The 12,878-nt window shown below is 32.7% G+C and overlaps 1 protein-coding gene across 5 annotated transcripts; it reads left to right on the top strand.

Moving 5' to 3' along the window:
* The first annotated feature begins 510 nt into the window (after positions 1–510).
* LOC129571814 (uncharacterized) lies at positions 511–11,597 on the top strand. Of its 5 annotated transcripts, XM_055451665.1 has the most exons (4): positions 511–791; positions 1,040–2,477; positions 3,307–3,837; positions 9,241–11,597. In XM_055451665.1, the coding sequence occupies exons 3-4, from the start codon at positions 3,664–3,666 to the stop codon at positions 10,591–10,593; spliced, it is 1,527 nt and encodes a 508-aa protein (XP_055307640.1). In that variant the 5' UTR covers positions 511–791; positions 1,040–2,477; positions 3,307–3,663; the 3' UTR covers positions 10,594–11,597. The 5 variants fall into 5 exon arrangements, with proteins under 5 accessions (XP_055307640.1, XP_055307639.1, XP_055307643.1 ...); XM_055451664.1 differs by lacking the exon at positions 1,040–2,477; XM_055451668.1 differs by lacking the exons at positions 511–791; positions 1,040–2,477; positions 3,307–3,837 and adding an exon at positions 5,777–6,242.
* Positions 11,598–12,878: the final 1,281 nt, after the last annotated feature.

Raw genomic sequence — 12,878 nt, 5'->3', positions numbered from 1 at the left:
ATTTAAACAAGTATTATTGGAATTGATGACTATATATATAGGACAGATGGTCTCATCTTGAAACACCCTGTTCTAAGAAAAATAATAATTCATTCGTTATATACAAAAGTTGCTCGAACTCACGGTGACGTAGAAAATCGACACTCACACATCGAACATATGCGCGAGCTACAACCAAAACCGAACCAAAATAAAATGGTTTGGACGCGAATGTAAACACTGTAGGCTTACACTGATACCATAACACTAAAACTGGAAACTGGTCTAATCAAAACATTTTGATTTCATGAAAATGTGCATGTTGAATATTGTTTTGAATCAAAAACTTAGCATCATACAAACTCTGGTCGTTCAATCACCTAATACAGGTATTGTAGTTTGTGTGAGATTAGACGTAAAAATGTATTGATGCTGCGTAATTAATTTTAAAAAATGTACATCACTTTTATTTAGCTGTAGCCACATATGGTGTTGTGTGAAGAACGTTGTGTGCGTGTATGTATGTGCACGGAGTGGGAACAAGCATTGAAAACAGCTGACTTCATTCGTCTGTTGTTTTGCCTTGTGCTTTCGGGTTATTTTTGTGTACATGTATCGACCAGTCAGTTGAAATACAGCTGTTGAAGAGAATAGAATCGTAGAATGTGAATATATACAAAAAGTTGTAAATGTAACCAATTTGAAAACAATAAGAGAGCTAAAGTGTTGTGTACTGTATTTATTGTGTATTTTTATATTCCGAAAAATAAAAGTTTTATACCGAAATTCACAAAATTTTCGTCGCAAATTTAGTGAGTATTGTCGTAAAAAACCATCTTTTCGCAAAAAAGGGACATATTTTATATGAAAGTATTCCGAAATAGTGTACAAATTGAAACAAAAGATCTAGTAGTAGATATGAATTTAATAAAGTTTTTTTTTTGAATATTTTGCTAGCTGATTCAATTTTTTTAAATATTTCTGATTATTTTCAATTCTCAAGTATTCAAATATGTGCAGAATATTAATTTTTTTTAGTTCGTTTTGCATTTTTCAATAGATGGAACACTCGTAATTCGTGCCAATATCTACGTCCCAATACATTTTGGCCCTTTGAAATTTTAGTATTGATTAAAATAACGACGTGATTTTCTGTTGCAAGTGATGGATTCAATCAATTCAATCTCCACTATATACATTGGACCTTCAAACGATCTTTAAATATATCATTGTAAATTACAGAAATTGAAAACGTTTGCGAAAAATGTTTCATAGCAAACAAAAATCATATGTCTCTTGTATCACTAGCTAGAAATAAACAAAACGAAACACAAACAAAAACAAAAACGAAACCAAAATCACATAGTAAATATAGAAAGCTGTTTGGTGTGCACATGTTTCAAAGTCAATTCATACGCAAACAATATTTAAAAAGATTGTTAGTAATTGACGCTTACTATCCATACACAGCGCTTTTCTAAATTACAATATTTGCTGTGTTCTTAAAATTGGACGCGACATTAAGTGTTATCTCTTTGGGTTCTTAATTGTATTTCAGCACAAACTATTAGTGCTAAGATAATGATTTTCAAATTGTAGAATTGTTTTGATATTTTCCAAGAATACTTCTATTGCAAATGTATATCGCTGTACTTTTTTAAAGGAATTCTTCAGAATGATTTAGGCGCATCTCATATAATTACATGGCAGCCCTTATATGATCTAAGAGCAATGCCATTTTAATAAGACAATTGCAACATCCTATTTAGTTATGAATCTGAACGCCCATTTGCAATGTATGTAGCCAATTTCCCATTTCAGAACAGAACCGAATATTGTTATTGAACTTTGAATCGAAATTTAAACCAAAAAAGAGTAAAAAGTCTCGCAATCACCTTTACAGAATTTATATGATTTTCGACATTTTACGGATTCTGTAGAACCAATACAGCGTCTGATCTGTGTAAATTATCTATCAATCATATGACAGATCTTATACAATCGACCTGTATTAGTTGTACAGAATCCGTAAAATTTCATAAAGTTCTAAGTTCAGTTTAAGTCAAACAAATCTTTATAACATTCCTGGAATTATGTTCTCCAAGAACAAATTGTGATGTATTTTTTTAAAATAAAATATCAGTTTAAAAATAACAGAAAGCATATGCCAAAACGGCATTAATTCTTAGTGTGCGTGAATTGTCCAAAGTCGTAACGTAACCACACTTAGCGTAAACGCAGTACGCAGCTGTATTACCAGCGAGTAACATTGGGCAATACCGCTCAAAAGTCACGCACACATGGAAGACAGTTTCTCGTTCGCACGATTCGTATACAAGTGCTTGTCTTCATACAAGTCAGTTTTTAGTCATATGAAATTTAAAGCAGTTATTTTTTTATTTTGAATTCCAGACAAGATATCTCTTAAACACCATGATCGATTTCATCCATATTTTGGGTGTAGGTTTTTTAGTACATCTGTGCATAGGGTATTCTTGGTAGGTGATTGTAGACTACGTATTTAGGCTGAACGTCTCGATCAATTTTGTTTGATTGTCTTGTGTATCAACTCGAATTCTATATTAAATGTAGTGGTATGAAAGTTAGTTTGCATAACAAATTGAAATGCAATAATAAAATAAATCAACATACAGAACTCGTAAAGTTAGCAATTTGGGCTCCAAGCTCAATTACCCACTCAATTGCTTTCCATTGAAGAACATATTTATTTCAATATCCTTAATTTAAAAAATACAAATCCCAGTGTCACGCAGGGCAAATCCCTTATTGATTATCCGCCGATATCCCAACATCCTGCTCTTTAAATGATCTCATCATCATCATCAGAAAAGCATTTTCCCAAATATTCAGTTTTCGGGATTTGAAAATCCCCGCATGACACCATGTTTCTATTATTTTATTTTATTGACATCGCCAAGGATTGGCTGAATATTTCAGTTTTGCAGAAAAAATGAATCCGATAGGATTTATCGAAAACCTGATCTTTTAAATGTACAAATTAGGGAAATTTAGGTTTTACATAAGTTTTGGTTCTTGAATAATTAGAAAGAAAAACCTGATCAACAAATGGCCAAATAAGAATATGTTTATGGAAGTTGAATTATTGACGTTCTAAAAAAGCCTAGCCCGAATGTGTACTAGTAAAAATAGATAGACTAACGGTTAGTAGTCACTAACCGGAGTGTTAAACATTGTAATGTCAACTTTAATGACTGCAAAAGTCATCGTTCAATTTATCAAGAGAAGTTTTACTGGTTAGATATAGAAAATAATTAAATCTTTTTTTTCTCTTTTTGTTGTTTTTAGATCGAAAAAATTGTAAAAGATCCCAGACAAATCCATAGTCGCCAATAATATATATAAGCGTATAGTCGCGATCGTGAATGTGTAAAAAAGAAAGTATCCTATTTTTATAAAGGGAAGCAATTCTATATTACAACGAAAAAGAGAACAACGACAAAAAGTAACAATTCCAAAATCATGTCCCATATCGGGAATAATGTTAAAATTTAATACAATTATATAAATTCGTACTGCACCATACGACTGCATCATTAACACAAATTGGATTACACTCAGTTTAAGAACAACATCGAATTTTTACACTCCAAGTAAAACTGAATCACGTTCTTCAAGTTTGGGAGACCAACAATCTATACAAATATGGTCCCTCAACAATCTCAAGACGGAAACGGAGGTACGACAATATCACAAACAGAAACTGATCCCAAGGAGAGTGAATCGATGTCGGTTGACGATTATGAAGGAAAATTGACAGTCTTCGGGTCGCAACAAGTGAAAGAAACGTCAAATACGCCATACACAGATGCAACTCAGGTCAGTAATATTTGGTTACTAGCTTTGTTATTTGGTCCGAAGTCGGGTTATTGCCACCTTCAAGCAAACACTCCCCCCTCCGCTTATACTCTTACTCTATTAATAGAGAGAATTCTTCACCTTTAGTCATTATTATCAAAACTTACGGTATTATTTAATCTTAAAAATTATTCAAAAGTTTAAGATGCAAAATTGTTCCTGCAGAGAATAGTTTAAATCAATTCTCAATCCAAACGTCGAAGCTTTGTCGAAAATTTTTAAAACAAAAAACAAAAAATGAATCTGGCGTTATATATTACCATCAGTCACAACGCAAAAGCCGATGTAAATAACCTGTATGAATTAGCGTCTCATTTACTATTTTGCGAGCTCCATGAAAAGATAATGGAAAGGATAATAAACCCAAAAGGTGTTTCTGCAAACGCATGCGTATTCGTGTTTCCGTTGCTGTCTATAGTCAGCAAAAAACTGCACTTTGATGAAAGAAGCAACAACACAGATCCATTCGTTTATAAACACACGTACACGGATAGAAAAGAAATAAGGAGAGAGACAGAAAGATGTGAATTCAAAACAAATAGCAGAGATCTACGAGATGCACACTTTTTAACATGCTTATAAATGTGCAAAAATCTTCTACTTATTTGAAAATTGTGTAGATTTTGCTTGATAAATTGATATCATGGAGTTTCTGAGCTATTTGTTAGGTTCCTATTTGCCCTAAGATCACTAATCACTGAACTGATGCCTTGATCATAAAAACCCATAACAAATGTTTTTAAAAAAGGTCATAAATTTATCGAACAATAACCTGAACTAAGGATTCTTCTTCATTAATGCATGAACTCAGACAAGCAGACACATATACCATGTGCTCGACCACATAAGCAAAGTATATGTGGAGAAGGATCTATGTACCACTTTATCCAATGATGATTGACGAATTACTAAGAGGAAGATAGCGTATATGCACAGATCTTATAGATATATTGTTTGTTATACCAAAACAGTCCACATTTGCATATACTTTTTGAGCCTTTCAGGGTCCTGAGCAGCGTACTCAGCATAAGTTATTAAACAGCATCAATAACAGTGAAAGTGGAATGGTTTGTCCTTAAAAACTCATATCGTAGGCTAGATAAGTAAGAGCATAATACTAATTCAACAATGGGACAACACTTTTTGTTTGCAAAGGTGATGATTATTATACGCACTATTTGTTGGTCAACATTGATTCATCTCTATGTGTCATGATGTTGGCTTGCCATTGAATCGAATATGGTTATAAAGAGATAAAGAGAGAACAAGCATGTCTTTGGCTAAGCGAAATTTTTTTCTTCATATAAATATATATAAGTATATATGCATGTGTATGGATGAATATATAGATTATATATGGTAGTGCGACGCCCTGTAATAACATCAACAGAAAAGAACGAAAGCGTCTGTACAAGATCAATGGCCGGCTGCAAGGATAAATACGAAAACAAGCCGAAACATCGACAAACGTTGAGTATCCAAATGATGAAAGGAAAAAAAGCAAAACGAACCAGAGAACCAACGATGTTGGAATGAAAAAGACGTAATTCTTTTTCTCAGTATGAGAGAGAATACATGTACAATGCTTATAGAGTATATGAAAATACAATAAAAAGGCTGACTAACACATGAACCACATCCACCGAGCAAGAACAAACGAACAAGCAACGAATGAAACAAATCGTCTTCTTCAGCAACAGTATTTGTCTGTGAAATGCCACAATATTATAGAAATAGGTATATTTATAGTCAGGGTAAATGCTCTATTCACTGAACACACACACATAAATATATATAAATATATAAGTATAATCACTGTAGTACACCAACACAGAATTAAAATTGTCTGGCTAAACGTAAACCAACTTCGCGTCTATTTTGTTGATTTTTTTTACTTCAAGTTTAATCTCGAAAAGTCGAATTTGCAAGTTGAAAATATTGTTGAATTAGAGTCAATGACACAAATTTTACGCACAAATATTGGTGCTATTGAAGGTGTCGTGGTGAAATTGGAAATTGAAAATTCATTATAAACTAATCCATGACACATTTAAAACAACATATGCTGACATTCCTTCAATAGTCAGAAGATGCTGATATCGGAAATGTTTGCAAAGACGAGAAAAATTCCGTTCTCTGAAATTTCAAGGTGATCAACCTCGGCATTCTATAAACAGACCGAACAAATGGGAAAATAATATTGATTACATTCACATTCGACTACGAATGTGTTGTTTGCTCATGGAATTATATCGACAAGACTAAATATCGAAGAAAACTTCAATCCAGACTTTGCTGTTCACATCAGCCACCAGCGTCATCGACATCATTATCATATTCTACGTTTTGAAGATCTTTGATTTCATGTAATTGTTAAAAAAAATGTTAAAAACATTATTTCAATTACTTAAATAGCAAAATCTACTTCCTCATTGCTATTATTAAGAAATCTTTGGAACCGAGCAATTTTCTATGGAAATATTTTATTCAATTACTTTTCAAAATTATTCGAGTTCAACTGTTTTTTGATCGTTGGCAAATTCTATATTTGTTATATTCAATGCTAGACGCATTGTGCGTCAGGCAGATTTTCATTGTATCAAATGAGGAAGTTTGCAATATTGGCATTTTATAGTAATGTATTGTTAAGGCAGTTTCTATAGCACTAAAAACCTCGCTCTATTTTTCTTTCAAATACCTCTAAATGTTTTCTAGTGTAAAATTTTCAAGATATTAGAAGAAAGACACCCATGAAAAAATGATGTACACAAATTTTGAAGCCAGCCATAGTTGTGACATATTTTTGAGCATGTTGCTTCTTCTATAAAATCAGGTCTTGAAAATACCCCCGAACTTTGAATCCCATCATTTAAAATGCACCATAAAGTTTGCATATTTATTTAAACGGGCTGCAGAGAACTAATCGCAGTAATTTAACAAAGTAGCCATTGAAACATTTGATCGTATTGGATTGTGATTATTATAGTTGTTCTTTTCTAGGATATAGTTTATCCAAATAAATAAGCCCTTGTTTGAGTAAATGGAGTCACTAGTGGGGTCAATACCTAAGGTATAAAACCTTCACAAAAAAGACAGTCAATAATCGAGAATGTTTGTTGTTCAATGATCAATAAATAAATATAAATGGATATACCGCCGAACAAATGTGTAAAATTTGCAAAAAATCATGCCTATGAATAGTGAATAAGCATCTTAATGTTTTATTCATTCAATAATATATGAAATAGTTCCCATCACATATACTGAAATTCAATAATTTGTCATTTTATTCGTTTAAAAGTTTGTGAACTTTCAAAAAAGGATGACATTTTATTGAATTCGTATTTTCAAAATTACACATTTTTCGACAAGAACTACAACGAAATATTTCCCAAGACGAAAGATGAAAAATTAGAATAATTTTCTATTTGAAATGAAAGGAAAAAAATAAGACGTAAAAACAAATACGCATCAACTTTCGAAATCATAATTTCCATGCAGAATGCCAATATAACGCTAACAAATGTAAACATGTGTTTATAAAGCAACAACGCATCAGGCTAAATGCAACAGAAACGCAGAAGAATAAGAAAAACAAAGAAAGAAAATAGAGATACATAGCAAATACGAATATAATGTTAGTGCTGTTTTACATTACGAACAGACTATTTATATACACTCAACATGTATTAGTTTGCACAACGTAAATGTGTATTCAAGTATCCCTGTATGCGTGTATGCGTGTATAATAACAGTGACAATCAACACATTTCAAACGATAATATTTCACTGCGCATTTTGTGAAAAATGAATCGTTTTGGCATTGGATTTGGTCGTATATTAAACGAATGCAATCCTTTAGTTTCCGCAATTAATACTGACAATTTCTCGTAACGGGAAGCGACAGCTGTCCCCTAAAAATGTAGTTCGTTTTGAATATATATTTACGAAAAAATATCAACACATTTGCGTTTCTCTGTCACCATTCGACTTTAGTTATACTTTACGTGACTTTAAACAAAATGAATCACATTTAAAGCTGTCGGTATGTCTCTTTGAGAAATCCCGTCATTGAAACCAACTAATCTGAATCAGTGGCGTAACTAGGAATTTGTTTGGGGGGGTTCGATTTTTCACAAGTATTAGAAAAAATGCAGGGACGATTTCCTGTGGATATTCAAAGTGGTGATTTTTAAGATCTATTAACAATCAACTTAGAGCATAGAGAACATATTCTTTATTTTGGATTTCCAGCCGAAGTCTTCAAAAGAGTTTATCATCCCATGTGAAAACAAGCTGCTTTACATTCGTAAGGTCAACTTTTCTACACTCCCACACATATAATTCCAAATTTAAATTAGATTCGTATTTCAATCAGACCTTAATGACAGGGTTATCTCAATATTCCATTTTCTATACATTGTAAAATAGCAAAAATTTTACCGTGTTTTTTGCGTACAGTGAACAGTACAGCGTATAGTGTACCATGCACCTACCCTACGACCCATAAATAATACTAGATTTTACGATTTACGGCGTTCAAAAATCGAAAAAGAACTGATTGTTAATAGGTCAACAATTTAAGGCGATAGCAATTCTCATTTTTTGCGTACAGCGTACAATGTACCACGCACCTACCCTACGACCCTAAAATTATGCTAGATTTCGCGATTTTCAAAGCTCGAAAATCGAAAAAAAAAACTGATTTTAAGGGGGTAAAAAAAATAGAGGCGATCCCAATACTTTTCTTACACGACATGGTCGTGTGGAAAAGTAATATATTGACATACTGCTTAAATCGGTTGAAACTTGAAAGTGATTGAATTCACAGATAGTTGAATTCACTTTTGGAATCTTGTATTTATTTATTTATTTATTACAGAGCCTACATTTATGCCAATATGTGTTCCCAGCAAGCTGAGAACATGCTGGTCAGAGACCCAATACGGCATAAATTCCGCCCATGGTGCGTCTTTTGCAAAGAGAATACATTCAGGGGAGGGATGATATAAAAGTGAGGCTTTCATACCAGAATTGGGTCCGGAAAACCATGGTAAAACCGGCCTGATTCTGGAAAACCAGGGGAAATACAATGATGTTGAGTTTTTGCAATTAAAGTACGTTAACATCAATGAGAAAAATCAAATGAAAAGTCAAACTTAATCTAAATTGGATAAGAAATTTCATAACAATGGTCCGAGTATTTTACTATTTGAAAAATATCTAAAAAATTTACTGCGTGGAACGTAACAGATGCTTTAGGTTATTTTTAAACGCGACAAGAGATTTAGAATAGTCGGTTGAAGATAAACTACCAAATCAGATATTAAGACTAATGTTGTTTTATTTTATTATAATTCACAGACGAAGAAACACAGCCCAGGCCATGTGAAACGTCCGATGAATCCATTCATGGTTTGGAGTCAAATTGAGCGTCGAAAAATTTGTCAAAAAACACCGGATATGCACAATGCTGTCATTTCTAAATATTTGGGGTCAAAATGGAAATCATTGTCAGCTAATGAAAAGCAGCCTTTCATAGAAGAAGCCGAACGATTGCGCCAATTCCATTCAAAAGAATATCCAGACTATAAATACCGTCCAAAAAAGAAGCAACAGAAGGGCTCAAAGGCAACTGGATCACAAGCAACGACTGCCTTGGCATCGAGTTTCAAGAAAAATTCGACGTCATCTTTGACTTTTTCAAGCTCATCATCTTCAAATACCAGCATAGAGAGTAATATTATTGGTCGTAAACCGCTTCACAAGTTTAATGGAACTGGTAACCGTGTATCCAGGAAGAAAAATATCACTACGTCAACTGCCACCACAGAATCAAACAAAATAACTCAGTTGCAACCCGTTTCTCTAAGTAATGATTCAATCAATTTTGGCAATAGCAAAATGCATTGCATGCTTGGTTATGATTTAATCCCAAACTCACCCGAAAGCGCCACATTGTACGACGAGAATTCATTGATTTCAACCAGGCCAGATTCGTTGGAAAATATTCTTTTTGAACCTAATAAAAAAATCGGAATCATAGACGAAACATACTGTGTAATGAATGAGCTAGACTGTTTTGGGAATGAAGAAAATCGTAATCTTCAAATCGGTATTGATGACATGTATCCACAAATTACCGATATTGATGAAAGTAAAATCATTAAAACTACGTTTATCGATGATTCTAAATTATCAGATGCGTACGACATGGAAAATATACATGAAATTCTGAGTGTTGATGCCAATTTAAATTCCGCCAGTCGTTCATATTTGAAAAGCAATACGAGTATGAATATGACAGCAGGCAGCAATTATTACAACATTTGTGGTAATACCAGCCAACTAGCTACAAATGCCAAGACAACAAACAACATAAGCAACAAGCCATTTACCACAATCGATCCAAATCAGATTTTTGTAAAAATGCCAATGCCTAACGCAGTGAATGAAAATATATATAACAGTCGCCGATGCAGTACCATGAGCGCTCCCATTGGTATTAACTTCTTGCAAGATGAGTATGCTACTGTCATTACCAATGACTTTGATATGGGCTTTGACTTGAACAGCTACGATATTGATGAAACTAACAATGAGTCATCCAATTCAGGTAGTCACCTTGCATTCTCTTGCACTGATCCGAATATTTTGTCTGATATTCCTAGTCGTTATTTGACTGCACTAAACAACATCCAAAATGAGACTATTTAAATTATGACAAAGTAGAAATTATCCATCTCAATCGACAAATATCAAAATTGTGGATAACATGTCACGGCGGAAAATATATGTCAAATTCATTTCATTTTATTCTACTGAATTTGTTATCCATGAATAGTACGGGAAAATACGCAGAATGAATATAAACAATGGAAGATACATGCATTGGCGCAAGTGGAAGTTTTTTTAAATTACACTACTCTACAAATTTCGGGAAAAAAATGTCCCCCAAGACGAGGAGAATTTTTGAGATGAATCCGAATCTGCCGTTAGTTTTGGTCTAGCAGCTCTAGTTTTCGAGATATGGCACAAAAACCATGAGAATTAGTCTCCTCATCGTGGGGGACATTTTTTTCGAAATTTGTAACGTAGTGTTATAAAGTATAAGTATTTTTTTCATATTACAAAAAAAATAACAGAAAAAGATGAAAAGTATGTGATAAAACTGTTAAACGATAACTGATGATAACGCATGTTTTGTAATACCTTTTTAATTGAACGAACCGGGATAAAAGAGTAAATGGGATGAAAATAATAAATATGGATTCGTGAATTTTTTTCTAACTCCGTTCTTCTGTAATGATTTATAATAATTGTAAGTCCTTTTATGAGGTGCTTTTTTATTCTGAGCAAAATGCGGAAATATAAACAAATCTTGTTTTTCCACTTCCGATAATAATCTCAAATCAAAGAGAAAATTTAGAAATCGTGTATTTTAATCAATTTTTTACTGTTTAATGTGAAGAAATTTTTCATTAGATTTAAACTTTTTTTTCAAATAGATATCATATATATATATAAATAATTGTAATTTTTACACTATAGAAAAGTCGAATTTGTCGTCAAATGCTGCCACATCGTTAATATATTGTTTGTGTGATAAAAGCTGGCTTCAGTTGCAACCACATTTGTTTCATCCATTTACACAAGTAAAACAAAAGTAATAAAAATGGCTGAGAATGCAGTTTCCTATTAATTATAAACATAAAACAAAATTGTTTACTAATTTTTGTGATTTTAAAAAGAAGAAGTCGGATGTTTATGCACACAAAGCACACAGAAAATACAATTCCAACAATTATGTGATCAAGTCATTTACGATTAAACGAGCCTTTTTGAGAATAAATATGAACAGGTGAAATGAACATAAAACTGATCTCGCGAAAAAAACACGTGATTTTATACATACATATAGCAACGATATTGTTTTCTTCTTTGTAAAAAATTTAATAATTAATTTTGTAACGGAGGATTTAAGCCTTGTCTACAGTTTACCGAGAAGAATATTAATTGCAAAAAATTACAAATGAATTAATAACTTCTCTCTAAAAATTGCATCGTCGTTTTTATTTCGTTGAACCGTAAACTAGGCTTAGATCCCGAAATTAATTATTTACACGAAGATTAATGCCTATACGCTGAAATTTTTCTGAATAGAACACGTCTCATTATTCAATGCATTTTGAACAAATCTAACCGTTTGATAGAATCGATAAATTTTTATACTTTTTTACGTGTGTGTATCGTAAAATTACAAAAAAAAACACAAAAACAAAAACTAAAAAAGAGAAATACTAGTAGAGAGTCAAGTATTCTATGTGACATTTTTTGCGTAATTCGTTAGGTAATTCGATGCGGAACATCATGATCTCATTTCCCTTGCCATTTGACATTTTATTTGATAAAATTGGCTTGAAGTGAATTCCCAAAATTCGGATTTTGCCCAAAAAATGTCACATGCTCAGATTTCATTCAAAAATATTTATATAAAACGTTTTATGAAATAAAAATAAAATTGAAAAGAAAACAACTTTGTGACTTTTACATTGCTTTTGACAAGAAAACAGATTTCACGTATAAAACGCTGAATTGAGCCAAAAATGGCATACAAATTGGTATATTTTTGATTGTTTGAGAAGAAATCATCTACTTTCGTAGGCCAAATACATGAAATCGGCAGGGGTTCACGAAATTTTATTTTCTTATCTGAAGTGGCGCTACATAGGCTATCTTTTAACGCAATAAAAACGACAAAAAATTTATACTTCGATTTGACTTTTTCCAAGGCTCCAATGGGGTCATAGGGGAAGGGATATTAGGCAGTTTTTGTAGCCTCATCGATTCCCTTTCCAACGGTACCAGTGGTTTGCCAACGTGTCAACTACTTCTTCGTAAGATTTGTTACTCGTTCAATTCGGAACAAATTGTACACTGGTATGTTACGCCGACAAATCTATGTTACGTTTTGATCCAGACGTGTGCAAGGGGGGGGGGGG

The sequence above is a fragment of the Sitodiplosis mosellana genome, unplaced genomic scaffold, assembly GCF_009176505.1.
Source record: "Sitodiplosis mosellana isolate CC-2019 unplaced genomic scaffold, AAFC_SMos_1.0 Smas_scaffold_3443, whole genome shotgun sequence".
NCBI lineage: Eukaryota > Metazoa > Arthropoda > Insecta > Diptera > Cecidomyiidae > Sitodiplosis > Sitodiplosis mosellana.
This window is presented reverse-complemented; position numbering and strand designations above follow the sequence as displayed.